The sequence below is a fragment of the Dermacentor albipictus genome, chromosome 4 (assembly GCF_038994185.2).
Source record: "Dermacentor albipictus isolate Rhodes 1998 colony chromosome 4, USDA_Dalb.pri_finalv2, whole genome shotgun sequence".
NCBI lineage: Eukaryota > Metazoa > Arthropoda > Arachnida > Ixodida > Ixodidae > Dermacentor > Dermacentor albipictus.
The window spans coordinates 180,936,020-180,953,676 of NC_091824.1; the positions used below are offsets into that span (position 1 = coordinate 180,936,020).

The 17,657-nt window shown below is 45.3% G+C and overlaps 1 protein-coding gene and 1 non-coding gene across 3 annotated transcripts in view; both read left to right on the forward strand.

The window, feature by feature from the left end:
* The window catches only part of LOC135896254 (TBC1 domain family member 5-like), a 144,988-nt gene that overhangs the window by 89,953 nt on the left and 37,378 nt on the right, over positions 1 to 17,657 (forward strand). For both annotated transcript variants that reach the window (XM_065424612.2, XM_065424611.2), the window contains exons 10-13: positions 2,820 to 2,886; positions 7,891 to 8,057; positions 8,140 to 8,282; positions 16,356 to 16,462. In XM_065424612.2, coding sequence (XP_065280684.2) covers positions 2,820 to 2,886; positions 7,891 to 8,057; positions 8,140 to 8,282; positions 16,356 to 16,462 — 484 coding nt within the window. The remainder of the gene's footprint in view (positions 1 to 2,819; positions 2,887 to 7,890; positions 8,058 to 8,139; positions 8,283 to 16,355; positions 16,463 to 17,657) is intronic.
* On the forward strand, positions 2,418 to 2,492 carry TRNAS-AGA (transfer RNA serine (anticodon AGA)). The gene has a single exon. It is a non-coding gene; the product is annotated as a tRNA-Ser (tRNA).

Consider the following 17,657-nt stretch of genomic DNA (forward strand, 5'->3'; position numbering starts at 1 on the left):
CAATCTAGTGATGAAGACTCGAGTTATGATTCCGAAAATGACAACAAAGCAGATTCAAGCTCTGACGGCACAATGTTTTAAGTCAGCATGGGACATCCACAGCTCTTCAATGGCAAGTTCACCACCTTGAGCAGTCTCCTTCCTTGTGCATGATTATCTGCCAATGTTTTTGCACGATCTGAGAGCTCTACTGATTATCCTCAGGGTGCATACTTCGCTTGGTTATGATGTGCTGCCATCGGCAGCAAAAAAACTTCCATTCACCTCAAGAAGGCCACCCGTAGCACATCTTGGTCCAACACTACAGATCAGTGCAAGACAGTTTACAATGGTGTGGGATTTCTTTCTACTCTTTTTCTGTGCAGAGGTGGTCGGGACAATATGCAAAAATGCAAACAGATATGCTTGGATGCATAATTTTGTAGTTACCCAGCTACGCTGAGAGCGATCAGTCCTGGAAGAAATGCATGAATCTAGACCAACTAGTGGAGTATTCCTTGGACTTCTCATCGGAGCATCCTCAGAAGGTGCCGAAGAGGCGGAACTGCAAAATGTGTTGCGAGGACCACGAAGTTGAACAGAAACCAGGCGTTTCATGGGAAAGGTGCAGAGTGCGCCTAAGCTCCACAATATCCAGGAACTGCTTCACCGCATGGCATGAGCAATCAATTGGTCTTGGTTTCTTTTTTGTATCCGAAGAATGGCAGTGTACTGAGCATTTATTTTTTCATACACTATTCCTGAGTTATTTATCTTTGAAATGCATATTCTGAATTTCCTTTGATAATAATGTTTTTTTAGATATCATGGTTTTTATTGTTGTTTTTATCAACTGGCAGTAAAAATTGTTTTCTTGAATTTTTATGCTTTACCTAATTTGTTTTGTTTGGAAACATATGTTTCCGGAAAGAGCATTTCATTATACACAATATGCTATGCTGCAATTTGTGCTGGAATAAATAATCTTTTTTCGAGACCTATAAAAATGGGTCATTTTTTTGCGGTAACGAAAGAGTTAACAGAGTTAAAAAAGGAAGGATGTGTATCCCCTACCTCGCATTGATGACGTCCTTGACTTCCTCCACAGTGCTCTCTATTTCTTTCCTATTGACTTTCGCTCTGGCTATAGGCAGGTTGCTGTGGAAAATTTAGACCACGATAAGACTGCCTTTGTAACACCTGATGGTCTTCATCAATTCAAAGTTTGAGTGCATGATGGACTGCTTTCTTTGGTCTACATGGTCCACATGCCTCTGCTACTTGGACAACGCTGCAGTATTCTCCCCAACATTCGCAAGACACCTTGAGCATCTCTCAGCAGTCCTGGACATTTTTCGTTGAGCCGGTCTCCAACCCAACACATCAAAATGCCGATTTGCTGTCACCATATTACCGTGCTTGGACATCTCGTTGATGCCGAGTGCAACCAAACCCAAGCAAAATCCATGCTGTTAAGCACTTCCCTGTTCTGAAGTGTGTGAAGGATGTGCGCAGTTTCATCGGCCTTTGCTCGTATTTCCGCTGCTTCATAAAATATTTCACGGCCATAGCACGACCACTAATTGAGCTTTTGAAGAAAGATGCCCCTTCCAAGTGAGGCGATAATGAGGCCTCTGCGATCTCGCATCTAATTGACTTTCTCACAACACCGCCCGTTGTGGCCCTTCTTGATTCTTCTGCACCTACTGAAGACCAGACCAATGTCAGCAGCCACAGAATCTGTGCAGTACTAGCGCAATGCTAGTGCGGCAACGACCGTGTTATCGCTTACACCAACAGCCTCCTCTCAACCTCCGTGCACAACTATTCCATCACTGAGCGTGAGTGTCTGGCCCTAGTTTGGGCAGTTGTGAAGTTACACTCGTACTTCTGTGGCCAACCTTTTTCAGTCATCACAGACCATCACGCGCTCTGCTGGTTGCGCGCGCTGAAAGATCCTACCAGATGACTTGGTTCCCGGCGTTATGCCTACAAGAACATTCGTATTCTGTCATCTACAAATCTGGCCATCTCCACAAGAATGCTGATTGACTGTCTTGCTACCGAGTCGATGACGCTTGTGATGCTGACTGTAGCAACGCCAACTGTATTTTCCCTGTGTCTGCCTTCACTAACATCACCAATGAGCAGTCCCGGTGCCTATTGCTGCGAGTAGTCATTGAGTGTCTGCACTCTTCACCTACCAACTCCTCTGTTGGTAGGTGAAGAGAAGATTTTTCTTGAACTGTGAGGTTTTTCTTTTGAGGAGCCCGTATGGGTTTCTTTTGCAGCAATTGCTACAATTGGGCCGACAGCTCATTTTCCCTTTATTAATTACTTCCCTCCACTTTGCGGGATTGCACAGAACTATTACGTGAAACTCTTGTCTTTGCTTCAAGTTGTTGATAAATGCGACTTCGCCCTGCCATCTGCTAGCCGCCTGGTTAGCTCAGATGGTAGAGCGGCTGCCTCAGAGAGGCGGTGGTCCCGGGTTCGAGTCCCGGACCAGGACGAATTTTTCTTCAACTGCGAGGCTTTTCTTTCAAGAAACCCATATGGTTTTCCTCTGTGACAATTGCCACTATTGGGCGGATGTCTCATTTTACCTTTATTAATTACCTCTCTCCATCTTGTGGGTTTCCGCAGAACTATTATGCCAAAGATTTAGTGTCAGTAGATAAAAAATGTCACAAAGTTGTATGGTTAAATATTGAGTGAATTTAGTAGCATTGATACTTTTATTTGATTTAGTGAATCCAAGTGAGATCTACTGTGTGACTTTTTGTTTTCTTGTGTGATTGTGTGTGATTCTTGTGTGACTGTGTGGCTTTTTTTTTCAGCTTTTTGTTTAATCAAGTGATGGATGCAGTCGAATCTTGGTACTCATGGAATGAGAATTATGTAAAGGTAAGAGCCAAGGGGCTACCTCAAAGGCTTACAAAGTTTCTCGGCAGAAATGCATGGTTTAATTGTAGCCTGCTAAAGTGGCGGTGGCATTTGGCTGCTAAGCACGAGTTTGTGGGTTTGACTACAGGCCATATACTAGTGGCCACATTTTAATTGTGGTGGAGTGCAGAGAGACATTGTGTTGTGGATTAAAGAACCTCAGGTGGTGCACTGGAAGCTTCCTGGCTATGGCCTTGTCATGACAGGTTTCTCGATTGTGAGTTGTTAAACTGAGGCAGAGCCTTAAATCAAGAAGGATTTTTCCCAAAACAAACTGAATGTTCATTACAATAAACAACAACAAAAAAAGCAAGAGAATGCCAAACAGCACACACAAAGCACAGAAAAACAGAAGTACAGCTAGCCCCATTAATTCATGCAAGAAGTTCATATCCCTCTCAATCTAGAACTAGAGAAAAAAAACTGTTATCAGAAGTCTTAGTTGCTAAGGTGCCGTGTTTTGACAGCAATGGCACCTGCATTAATGCTGTAGCCGCGTGGCAGGCAGTGGTAGATGAGGGATGCGGATGCACGGTGGAGCCAACCCTAGATGTTCCGAGTCCAAAGCCAAAGTCTAAGTGCAAGTCTCTCCGGGTTTAAGGCCGTCAGATTCCAAGGCCATCCAAGTGCGATCGCTACAGCTCAGTGGTACCCATGCTGATCCCTTGGTTCGCAGTTCTTCCAAAACGCCTCTCACCAGTGTTGTTAAAGGCCTGTGGTCGCCCCCAGGCCCGAGACCTACACCTCTACACCAGTGATCTTCGAGCCCTCAGTCTCTGAGCGATGTCTTCTCTCTGCGTTCGACTCTGTCCTCTTCGCTCCACTCGTCCCATGTACCCCTGGTTTCGTGCCAACCCCTGATTGGGTGACATTCTTTCACCCTAGTCTGACAACTCTTGTGGTAGCCCACCAACATCGTCTTCTTTGTTGGCCACTTGAAGGTGTTCAAAGCTGCTGCTCTTCTGCAGTGTTTCGTCACCGCATTTTACAACAGTCCCAACTTAAACCCACCCTCCCCACCATGACACCCTCGACTCACTCATTACAGGCATCTCTCCTAGCTTGTGTGTTACTTCAGGGTGTTAAAATTCCATTTTCTTTAACCCTCTGTGGGTCAATTTCCTTTGCCAAACTAAAGGTAACTTGTCTTTGCATATGAGGAAGGGGGTACCTTTACTAGTACCTCTACTAGTAAATTCTGAGAAATCACCTTGTAAAGAATGAAAGGCAAGGTATGAACAACTTTGGCGGTAGATGAGTGGTTGGGCATGCGTGGTTTGAAACTTTGTTCTACGTTCTTTTGCCGAAGCAACATCCGACGCTCGACGCCAACACTGAGGTCAGATTTTCTGCGGTGCAGGGCCCTTAACACTGTCACGTTAACAGGTATATCTCACAGGTACGCCTGTGAGATACACCTCTCCTTTACTTGGCAAACAAGGAAACACATAAAATGGGCTCACGCAGAAATGAAGCACATAAAGAACAGAACCAATAACAAGTAAACAGGCGAGAGTGTAAAATAAAGATTTCTAGTAGCACTTTTTAAATTAGATCTGGAAAAATTATAGAGAAATATACATTTGCAGAACAATCACAGTTCTTTTCGATCCCTCATTTACTGCTCTGCCAAGTGCCAAAACCGACTCATGTTGTTATTTGGGAAGTTGCATAACGATGTGTGGCCGCCGGTCCTGTACAACCGCATAGAGCACTGGACGCTACGGTTCTAGATATTACTGTGCCCACCACAGAAGGTTAGAAAAACAACCACATTAGCACAGCAGAGAAGTGGCTACGTCGGGCAGCTCAACTGATAATTGCAGAAGCGTCATTCAAAACACACAGAATCATTGTCCACTTCCGGCGGCGTTTTCTCTATTTTTTCTTTTAAATAAAAGGTGGTTGATCCATAAATATTTTCAAAAACAATAGTTAAATTTGTTAATTTTCGCTTATCCTTCCTCTTTGAGCATTTTCGTGGCTCTCTCCCTTAGTAGATTGCTTAATTTCTGAACTCCTTGAGACTCTTGTTTCTAGTTGCCAATTTGCACGAAAAGTGCAAAATTTGGGAAAAGCCAGACGATGTAACTGGTGACAGTCATATTGCTTATGGGTTTAACAGTTATTGCAGGGCTTGATGATGGACACTGTTTCACATTATCTTATTTTCCACCTTATCTAACCCGTATCGTGGATATATGGTTCCGAGGATCTGCCAGTGTCGCGGCAAGCCATCACTCAAGGAAATAATGAGGCAAAAGGAAAAGCTAAACGGAACTGGCGTTTTCTCCAGCTGCAGCTCGTTTCACGAGCATACAGACCAGCTGACTATGAATCGAATGCCTTTCCTGGTCCCTGGATCAGTCTAAACAAAGAAGGTTGAACTAACAAAGCAACAGCGATGCGCGTGACCGTTGAATAGATGGTGACAACTTAACGCCTCTCGAGTTAATCGTACGGGCACCGAATCAATCAGAAAACTGGCCTTCACACCCCAGGAGATGCTGATAACTATTGCCATCCAGAAGGAGTGAAAAAGGCTGCAAAATGTTGACTGCCGATTAGCTGTCAACTCTCAAGATTGCTTTGGCGGCGCTTTAGGAATGTGTGTGAGGAGTGGTGGCGAGGGAGGGGGGATGGGGGTTCTGCCGCTTAATTTCCGAGCGGGGGGGGGGCAGACCCTCCCAAGCCCCCCTTGGGTACGTGCCTGGAAACTGTGGTATGTGAGCACATACAAGGGAACTCCATGATCGTGTGCCCATCAGAAAAACCATACAAGTCAGAAACTTGCAGTAATCCTTTGTCCCATTGCCAACAATAAGCAATCAGTGTTCGTGAGTCTCAAGAAAAGCTTTCATAGAACATTCAGTGCTGCCATGCAACCTTTTGGGCCAACTTCACTTCCCTACAGCTACAGTCATTCCCGCTTGTGCGATTCTTCTACTTCATTGTCTTTTCCTCTATGCTTCAAGCCTTGACCATGTTTCTCAGATGTGCACCGTCTCTGCTGCTTTCCTTGTAAACCCAGCATCAGCACAGGGTGTCTACTGACCGGGAAAACCGGGAAAACCAGGAATTCTCAGGGATTTTGAGTAGTCTGGAAAAAGTCAGGGAGTACTCAGGGAATTGGGGCCTCTATCAGGGAAAATTAGCGGCAATTTTATTGAAAGGGTAGAAAGTCGCGGTAATGCTGGCTCGAGTAACAGACAGGAATCGTAATTCATCGTCTTTGACGCTCTGTCGTCGGCTGGAGGAGTTGCCAGTGTACAGTCAACGACCGACTTTCCGGATTCCCGATAATTTGGGCGGCTTCGTGACACCGCCACGTATCCCATAGGGTCAACGTATCAGAACGTGTGACATTTCCGATGCAAGAACTCTTCACCGTCCGATTTTCCGGACGTTTTGCCCTGACCGCAGGTCCGAAACAGCAATAATCAAAGGCACCACCGCTGCCATTTTGATTACTTCGCCACCTCGAACCGGCACTCTCGCACGCAGATCCGCTGGCAGCCGTTGCTGCCACTGCGGCAACGCTAGACCTAGCTGCTTCGACGTTCGCTCTGAAGCTTCTTGCCGTTGGATGTCGAGTTTGTTATTGAAAGAATTAGCTGCTGTCAGCAATGGCACGGACTCCGCCTTTGTAGACCTCGCGATTGGCTTAGAATCTTAGAAAACACGGTGCGTTGCATAATGCCTGTTTCTGAAAGTCAGCTTCGCCTCTGTACAGACATGTTACTGTTGAAGCATATGCAAAAGTATTGCAGTGAAGCATAACAAGCGTGGGAAGGGGCTATTGCCACGGGACACAGTATGTATTCCTTAATTATACACGCGTGCACCCGGTATTTCCTGTCACAGTACGAGCACCGATATGCCTAATATGTGTACCGACAGGCCTTCAGAGCGTTTTCGAACGTGCCTGTGGCGGTTTGAGCCCCTAAAGGCACTAAATGACAAGCATTAATTTTTTTTCCAACTGTCCAATTTTTCGCATGTTTTCGCGGCCCCTAGGGAGTTCGATAAATCGGTTGTAGACTGTGCAACTGACCAAGATGCTTCAAATGGTCTTTGGGATGAACGAGTGGCGGAAGGAAAACAAGAACAGAAATGACTTACGCATTGAGGAATAAACGGGAAAGGAAGCTTGCTGCCGCCGTTTTGAAGGAGCTTGAGCTCAAAAAATAATGTTTTGGCTAATGCCGAGATGCAAGTGTCCCTCATCCAAACCAAAATAAACTCTTTAAAGCAGTGAAACACAACACTCAGGAGTCGTGCGCGGGCTGAGAGTATGTCAGGACAGTTGTGGTTGACTTAAGAGCTGTTGAGAGAGAATCTCAATTGTGACAGAGTTCGGGCCTCATACCACTGAGCTTGCTATTAGTTGATAGAAATAGCAGAGAAGACGTTTGGGCGTGTTGGTGGGATGCATTCGGACTGGGATACATAGCGCAAAAAATTACACAGGGACGAGCAGAACACAGGACGCTCGTCCTGTGTTCACGCTCGTCCTGTGTTCTGCTTGTCCCTGTGTAATTTTTTGCGCTATGTATCCCAGTCCGAATGATAGAAATAGCTCATATTCGAAAATATTTGCTTCTATATCCATCTCCTTTTTATTCGTATTTGAGAATGTCCGACTCCATTCGCAATTTTTTTCGAAGACACTTTATTTGCTATGCATTTTACTAACACCTGCCTTCTATTCTCTTTTTGAATAACACAAACACTACTCCTTAGTATTCAAATTGGATTAAGGTGCTTCTTCGTTTTTTTCATGTGCTTGCTAGAGAGTGACAGCATCAGGCGATATGGTTTCAGCCCATCTTGACATAAAACATAGTTCTGCACCGCTCAGGAAAACTTGCAATGGCACTCAGGGAAAATCTGGAAAACTCAGGGAATTTGGAAATGTCAACTTGGTAGACACCCTGCAGCATTTGACTCTTTTCCTTCTACCAGATTGACCAGTTCAGCTTCATGCCGTTCGCCAAGACCAGCACACTTGGTTTGCACAATGGCCTGGGAGTGAAGCTCTGCAGGATCAACCAGTCCATGCTGAAGGCACATGACTTTGCCATCTACACACACCTGGAGAACATGGAGATCCCACTCCATGTGTTTGGAATGTGCGTTAATTTCTAACATTTAGAATTTATGCTGGCTAAATTCTGGTGTAATTCACTCTGACTTTTTTTTTTTGCATCGCAGACGTTGGCTTCGTTTGCTTTTCGGACGTGAATTCATCCTACCTGAACTGCTCATACTATGGGATGCCATCTTTGCTGACAGCTTGGCCTTCAACCTGGTTGATTACATATTTGTGGCCATGCTTATTTGTATTAGAAAGCCATGTGAGTTTGCTCAGCATCCTTGTTGAATCTCACCCAGAATATAAGAATTTATAAAAATTGAATTCTAGAACAGATGAGAGAATTTGTCTTATCATACTGTAAATGAAAGAACTCTTTGAACATTGCCAAGTTTTTTAAACAGGCCATGACATGGCCAAGACATCACATTCTCAGTTTATCATTGTAACTGAGAGTAGCGGTGCCAATATGCTTATACATGCTTTAAAAAAAAGTTACGCTCTCGACATTTATTCACAGCAGAAATTTCGATTTGAAATCTCTGCCTCTACACTCCTCCCACCAACAGCAACTGCTGTTCGGTAAATGCCAAATGCTTGTATTCTGGCATAATTGACCTATAATAATTGTTTGCATCTCATTCGTGCAAGCCAACATACCGCAATGAAGAAAATGTTTTATATTGTACAACAAATGCTGCAACTTGTCGAGTGAAGTTGCATGCTCTCTGATGCTGTCATGTGTATTTAGCACAGATAAACATCTTTGCTTCAGTTATAAATTCATGGGCATCTAGCTATACCCTCACACCTCAAAGGACTTTTCTGCAAAAGTGCTTTGTGTCAGCCATGCCACAAGTTGCACTGTTTCACGTACAATTCCTGCCAAGAATTCCAGCAATGATTAGAACATCTGAGAGGTCATTTGTGTTCTAAATATTGTTTGTGCCAGGCTTTAGCATGGGATACCTTAGAATATGTTGAAGCAGAGCAGAGTGGAGGAGCTCTTGGAACAAAATTTATCACACCCTCTTTGAGAGGCTTATTGCAGCACGCGTACATGGGGAAGAAGAAAGATTAGTCAAAACTGAGTGTTAATCGAAATCTCAGCACTCTGTCTGAGCTATTCTTTCTTCTTCCCCATGTCACTACAATCACCATTTTAGTAATGGCTATACCAACAGGCCCAATTTATAACCACCCCCATTCCTTTCAGCACATATTAGCCGCATGCATCGTAACCACTTTGCCTAAACTATGATTGATTTTCTTTTGACACAACAGCAAACACAAGAGTCATGTGGGAACAATAAAAAAGTATAGATAAGTTGATGTGGTGCAACAACAGCTGCCTGCAGCACACCTCGACCACACCTGGCGACAACTTACTGTGACAGCACGGCCAATTCAACATAGCCGAAACCCACGTGTTTTACTGCGCCCCAACATGTAGTTCCCCTCAGAAAACATCTGTAGTCTGTTGAGGTTAAATGAAAATTTACCAGTGACTCTGTGTTTTTGGGCAATTTATCAATTAATCATTAAAGATGTTGCAGAGTAGAAGGAATTTCGTTTAACGCTCTTTCAGGTTTTGTGGTTTTCTGGTATCCGTAGCTCCCGTCACCTTGAGACGAAGATGACGTCGCCCAGTTGCAGCTCATTCACGTCGCCTATGGAGGAAAGTTCACCGTACCTCGCGAGTCCATCAGCTTTGCAGCCGTACCACGAGTTCTCAAGCCAAAAGCTGTTCGTACAGGCCAAGAAACTGGTGCACAACGTATCAAAAGGCCAGCAAGCTCACCAGTGTTAGCAAACGCAGTGTCTCCCGGATTAAGCTCAATGTAAACAGCGACACCTTGAAGTCACTGAAGTGCAAGCGCCTGCGCCTCATAGCGGTAAATACCCTTGTGCAAACCGGAATGACAAGACTGCAACTTCGTGACAGCTTCTCTCTCGGAGCTCTACAAAGAAAAGGGCATCAGTATTTTCTGCGAAATGAAATTCCGACAGCTGCAAAACTCGCTCAAGGTGTGGCCAGTGATAGTGACATGAACAAGCTTAAAATGAGCGTGTGAATGCTGCAAAGGCTGTTTAATGATATTTGCTTTTCCTTTCGCAAACAGAAGAGAAATTTTGCGCTCGACAGAATTGACGTCGTCATGTAGCGATGGCAGTACCTGCGTACCATCTGAGAACTTCGCACTGGAAAATGGTACGTGCAAGAGTGAGTCCATTTTATAAATTGTAGCGTGTAGATGAATAAGTAAGTTTCTTTATTCACTGAGAACCTGTATCACGAAAACATTGCTCTCGTGACACAACAGGCGCGATGCATATCTGGTTGCAGTTACATGGGATCGTAGAGGACATGCCGTCACATCCAGCCCAATACTCTTCAGTGAGGACATGGTAGCATCCAACCTTCGGTGCTTGCGATCAAAACAAATGCATTCCTGCTTGCCAGTTCTGTGCATGCATTATTTCAGCTGAATGTGCAATAAAGTAGAAGTTACCAACGCCTCTGTTTTTTGCAGCCTCACGTCGTGCATCATTGCATTTTGACGTTAGCAATGCCGCTCATGGCACTCATCTCGCCAGCGTTTTTATGATGTATTGAACGATATGCCTTGGTTTTTTGGTATTACGAAAAAGTGGCACCGGCGCATTATTTGATCATATTATCTGAACAGTGCCGATTGTGTCATTGCTCCTCTATCTTGCGAAAATGCAGTGTTTATGGCTGATGACATGCTGGAAAAAATTTTTATTGTTTGTTTGTTCTTGCAGACCAATATGCTACCTTGATGAAACTTGGTTAATGCCGGCCACACAAACGAGAAAGTATGGGAGAACGTGAACGTCGGCACAGGGGAAGATGCTTTTCGGCAAGGTCTGACAACAGGGCTTCGCACACCATGCAAGCAGCAAAGGTGGCAGGCTGATCCTGTTGCACACCGGTAGCGCGGATGGCTTCTAAAATGCTGCGTTTCTTGTTTTCCGTGCAGTGAAAAGAACTGCTGACTACCACAAGGAAATGAATGCGCCGCGCTTCGAGGAGTGGTTCACTGAACAGTTTTGCCTAACATGAAACCACACAGTGTCATAATAATGAACAATGCCCCTGACCGTAGTGTTCGCCTCGAGAAAGTTCCAGTGTCGTCAACACGAAAAAGTGACATTGTGTCTTGGCTTATGGGGAACCTCGCATTTCCCCAGGACCAATTAAAGGCAGTTATTTGAGCTAGTGAACCAACACAAAGACATGTTTTCTGCCTATCGTGTGGATGTTGTCACTAAGGCTGCCGGTCACGACAGTGTGAGGCTTCCTCCATATCAATGCAAGATCAATCCTATCGAACTGATGTGGAGCCAGGTGAAAGGTTATATAGCTGCTAACAATACCACATTCACCATTGGCGGCGTTGAAAAATTGCTGCATGAAAGCACCAGTCTTGTGACGGCACACAAGTGGCTTCAGGCATGTGCTCATGTTCAGAAAATCGAAGAGGAATTCTGGCAATGTGACAGCTTCATTGACTCAAGCCTCAACCACCTTCTAATTTCACTTGGATTTGATTCAAGCAGCGAGAGTGATGCGAGTGACAGTGACGTGAGCAGAGTGGAAGAGCTCACGTGAATGTGAACACAGTCGCAGAAGCCACCGCAACATTGTGTTGTGTACTTGTGCATATGTTGCACTCTTTTACTAATTCCACGGCATTATAATTGTTTAATTATGAAGTTTTATGTGTTAAAGACACAATATGATGAGGCACAGTGTAGTTTAGAATTCAACATTTTACACCCGCCTGTGTTATCAATGTGCACCTAAAGTGTACTGGTGGTTTTATATTTTGCCCACAGCGAAATATGCTGAAAGCCTTTGGAAATAAAGTGTTTTCATAGAGGGGCTTACTGATAGTCCTTTGCAGTGAAACATTGTGTGGCATGTTGTTGCGCTGCATTGCAAGTCTGTGTGTGTGTATATATATATATATATATATATATATATATATATATATATATATATATATATATATATATATATATATATATATAAACACACCAGCAAAGTGCATAATCAAAGGTGTTATCGAAAAATGACATACATATCTTTTGCAGACGAAGTCAACTGAACATTGAGTACTTCATTGTCAAAGCCCTAACTTTTATGATGGCTCACAAATCACACCACTATCATAAATTATATATACAGTCGATCCCGGATATATCGAATTATTGCCTATATCGAACAGTTGAAAAATCCCCTTCAGAATCTCATGCAAAAGTATAGCGCCATTGTTTGCGTATATAGAACTCCCATGCACCGGCGTATCGATGTATCGAACTCCATGCTGAGCTGCGCCCCGGCAAGTGCGCGTCTTCCACCATACCCCACCCCTGCAAGTACACTTCTCCCACTGAATCCCATCCCCGCAAGTGCGCTTCTCACAAAGCTCTCGCGATGTTCCCGCGATCTCATGCGCGCCGCCCTGCACTCTGAGAAAGGGGCATGTGGGTAAAAGGCATGTGACGAGGAGCACTTGGAGTACGATTGGGTGTGAAAGGGAAGCGGGAGGGAGAAACCACGCTGTGACCGCAGGTGCCTGTTTCCTGTGTTTTGGTGGGCTGACACCGCTGGCGCAGCGAGACGAACGAGTTGAGTGCAGCTCGGGCTTGTGGTAGTGCGGAGACGCGGAGCGGTGCGTCTTTCGATTCACTTTGTTCCTTTTATTCACGAGGCCAACGCAAAGGCTTGAGACTCATGTGGTGCAGTGCGTTTTCCTTTCCGCTTTTGGCACGCGTTCCAGAGCCATGGCCGCGAAAAAACTCAAGAATTTGGATTTTTCAACAAAGGCGGACACCATTCGACGAGTGGAGGCTGGCGAGAAAAAGTTGTCGGTCGCTGCGGCGTTCGGAATTCCACGCAACACCCTGAGTACGATCCTCAAGAACAAAGCCGATGTTAAGCTGAAGGCAGTACAGTCCAGTCGCCCTGGAGCGTGTCGTGTGCGCATCCCGAAACCTTTGACAAGGTCGAGAAGGCATTGTACGCCTGGTTTTTGGAGACACGTGCCAAGAACATACCTGTTGATGGCCCAATGCTCATGGAGAAGGCCAAATGATTTTGCTGTGGCCTTCAGAAAAGAACGCTTCACTGGTGGCACTGGTTGGCAGCAGCGATTTAAGAGTCGCTACAGCATCGTCGGAAAGACCCTTTCGGGCGAAAGCGAGGCGACTAGCACAAGTCACATAAAGAAGTGGTTGTCCGAAGAGTGGCCAAATATTTCCGACCGCTTTACGCTTCACAAATATTCAACGCAGATGAGACGGCACTGTTTTGGCAAATGCTGCCAAACAAGACTCTGCAGCTGAAAGGCACTGGATGCCATTGTGGAAAGAAAAGCAAAGTGCGCATATCGATTTTGCTTGCTGCAAATATGGATGGGTCATGCAAACTACGGCCGTTTGTTATCGGAAAGAGCAGGTCGCCACGCTGCTTTAAGAACGCGAAAGGCCTCCCGGTTCGATACGCGTCCAATAAAAAAGCTTGGATGACACGCAATTTTTTCGTTGAGTGGCTACAGGCGTGGGATGCCAAACCGGAGAAGTCTGGCCGCAAAGTTTGTCTCCTTATTGACAATTGTTTGGCCCATCATGTCGTCTGCCCATTAAAGCAGATCACCCTCAAGTTTCTGCCGCCAAACACAATGGCAAAACTTCAGGCTCTTGACCAAGGCATTGTGAAAGCGTTTAAGGTTGGGTACAGACGACTGGTGCAGAGGCTTCTAATCAAGCTTCGATTAGGAATCGAACTCAAGGTGGACCTCCTCGGAGTCATTCAAATGCTGGCTGGTGCTTGGAACGCCGTGAAGAAAAGCACAATTGTGAACTGCTTCCGCAAAGCAGGCTTTGTGGAAGCTGCAGGCGACGGATGTCTTGACAGTGAAGACGATGACGCTGGATGCCTGGACAGCGACTTTCGCGAGCTCTCAGCATTCCCAGGCACCATCCCAGGCGGCGTTACAGCCCGCGATTTCATCAGCACTGACGACGGCGTGCAAGCTGTAGCGGATCGCGCTGATGCGAATATTGTGGCTGACGTCATGGGTGACGAGGACGCAGACTCGAGCAGCAGCGAAGGTTCCGACGAAGAGGACCAACCACCAAGCACTGCAGCTGAACTTGCATCAGCTTTCAGCGTCATTCACCGCTGTTGTGGCACAATGGAAGGAGCTGGCCTTTCCCATCTGGACACTGTCAACAAGCTTGAGGACAGCTTAACGAACTTGATGGTGCAGAAGTAAAAGCAAGCAAAGGTGACAGATTTTTTTATTCCAGAATAAAGTGCTCTGGTCATCGCGCTGTGTTTTTGTTTTTTTACCCGCCTTGGGAGGCACAGATTGGTAAGTTCCCGTTAGTCACGACATCAGGAAACTGCCTTGAGATGTGTGAAGTTGTTAGTGAAGCTTTTGACATGCACATTTAATATTTCGAATTATCGATGTATCGAACTATTTTGCAATCTCCTTCGAGTTCGATATATCCGGGATCGACTGTGTGTGTGTGTGTGTGTGTGTGTGTGTGTGTGTGTGTGTGTGTGTGTGTGTGTGTGTGTGTGTGTGTGTGTGTGTGTGTGTGTGTGTGTGTGTGTGTGTATATATATATATATCCTTCCCATGATTGTTATACTCATTTGATTAAGCTTTACGCTAATTTCACATGGATCATGCATATTAACTGCATGCTCACATGGCAATGTTATAAACAACACGCTTTCATGGATTGCGCTGGTGAAATCGAAACCGATGCCCTGGTCAATATGGTCAGACGACTTGGTGTAGTAACACATGTGCATAGGCTCTGCTCATGTAGTCTTGGCCGTGCTGCCACAGAAAGTTGTCGCCAGGTGTAGACATGCCACACATAGCACCAAGTTCTGCATTTAAAATGAACTCATTCACGTATTGAATGAACAGACATTTCACTGACGTATAAGCTTCCAAACCATTCCTAACTCTATTCTGCTGTATCGAAGTGGCCAATATAAATTTTTGTCTATAAGTTCATAAATACATTCATGGGCCTTCATTTAGTAGGAGAACAAGAGAACCGTGTGCGCCATTTGCAAAGAAATAATGTAATGCACATGAAGTGCATGAGAACTACAATAATAGTAAGCTGCATGCTTTTTAGGCCATTAGCACATGATTGCTTGCACTGACATAAAGAAGCAGCTAACAGTTTATCAATGTACTATTAGCTGCTTCTTTGTGTCAGTGGCACATTAACCTTATATATGTACAACAGGTAATTCTGGAACGACATTGGGAATGGAGGTGGTAGGACTACCCACAGGCTGTTTATTTCACATGCACATTAACCCTTTAAGGACGACAAATATAGACACCCCCCCCAAAAAAAATGTCTTTTCTACCTAAATGTGCAAAACACACCAAGAATAAGCATAATCAACCAAAAGAAAAATTTTCAGAATTTCTTTCAGCAACAGGGGGAAAGCCCCATGTGGAATACTGGAAGTGGGCTTCACCTCAAGTCGCCTAAGGCTTTATGTGGAATTTTTATAGGCAGCTCTCGTCCTATGTGAACTATAGGTGTTCATTTCATTTGCTTTACATCACGTGTGTGCCACCACTGCAGCCAGAGATCTTGCATTGATCTGTCTCCTTTGACAGCGCTTTCAAAATAAAGCAATAACATGCCAAACTTCTTCATCCTGTGTTTCTGCTCAAAACCAACAAATGATGCTTGCTGCCTGTCATTCAGTGTTGTCCAAAGACATTTAGCCAGGAACTTTATTCTCAATGCTAAGACTTTGCAAGAAATTTTTTTTTTCTATGTTGTCTGTAGGCAACACTTGTCAATAAAGGGTTAAGCTGCGGCAGTTTCTTGGCATATTGCCACTGCAGCACTGCTGTCTGTTTGCTTTTCCTTCCATAGATGAAATACACTAAAGGATATGGTGTGACTGCCACAGCTGAACATCTGCTGTCTGCTTGCTTTTCTCTCCATAGCTGAAAGACACTAAAGCATTTGGTGTGACTGTCACAGTGGAACATGCAAAAAAGATGCACCCTTTCACAGTTTCCCCGACTGTTGATAATCTCCTTCCATTTCTTCTGCACAATCTGCCACTGGAACTGTAAACATCCCTTCCTGACCCCCCAGCTCCATGCAACAGGCTGCACGCACCCTTTGTGCTTTGATCCAGTGGTCATACCTATGCATACTTACAGCTGGTATGCTTGAAGCGCAGGCACATAAGCACTCGTATGCCTCACGACTAACTGGCACTATGTCTGTTCCATTCCAGTGCTGAACTCGGACTATGCGAAGTGCCTGAGCTTCTTGATGAAGTATCCGGCAGGTCGAAATGTCACCTACATTCTTCAGTTGGCCCTGCACTTAAAGGACGCCAAGGTGTGTTTACGGTGCAGCATTTTCTATCCCATAATTATTTCTTGTCTAACACCAGTGGTTATGTAAGCACTTGCGCACAGCCTCTTTGGTGGAACTATAAGGAATAAAAATATTTTTTTTCAGGCTGTACCTTAAATAAGTGGACCGATCATGACTTAGAAAACAAGGTATTTTAATAACAATATTCGTCTTGTTAACATTGCAAAAGGAAAGCTCTTAAGTATTCTTTAGGATGCCCAGTTACATTACTTGGTTCATATATTTTAATGATTGTTTGGCAGCATTAGGACTTGCTTTTCTGCCGCGAGTCTTTTTTTCTTACCTTGGCATATGTAATTATGGCAGCTGTTGCAAATGGGTCGCAAGCCCCAAGGGTAGCGTTGGCCTGGCGGCCTGGGGCACAGCTGGAGGCATCCGAAGGTCCTGGCAAAGGATGAGTCGACTGCTAACAGAACAACTTGTTTATTCTAGCATCGCAAAAGAGCGGCCGGTCAGGTCGACCGAAGTGGAGAAACGGGAGGCTACGTTACTCGACTGAATAAATCGAAGCTTCTCTCTTGGCGTCCAGGGGCAGCTGCTTTTATACTCTCGGAGTCGAAGGCAAGAAGGAACGGCTCGGAAGATGCGCACGGACACGTTGTGACAAGAAGTGACGTATCCGCCAGGCCGGTGGCGGTTTGACCTCCTCGCTTCACAGTTGGGGCAGCTCCTCTCCCCGGCTGCCGCGCTTTGACAAGCGTGGGCGCCAACATGCTCACACACACACACACGAAGACGCGCGGCATTGAGACATGCCTGGACGCGCTTAGCAGGAGGCATTGGGACAGCGCTGAACTGGCCAAAATGTCCGCCGCTGTGAACGAAGCCCCGGCGTCAGTTGCATCCGCGCCGGCTTACCGCATGTTGGAGGCGAAACGTAACACAGCCTTAGTGATGGGATGGCAGTGAGAGAGTGGTGCTGTCGTCAAGGTGTTGTCATCCTAAACATTTGCAATGTTACCTGACTGCACAGGTGGGCACTAATGCCCTCATGAGCGTTTCTTGCCACTTGGTTCAAACAAACTGTAGCAAGCAATCAGGGCTCCTCATTAGGCATTGCCCTCTCGTTCACTGCACTCATTGAGCTGCCAGATTGGTGGGGACAACAGTCGTGTTTGTAAATGTGTCACCCTACACCAAACATCCCAGACATTGC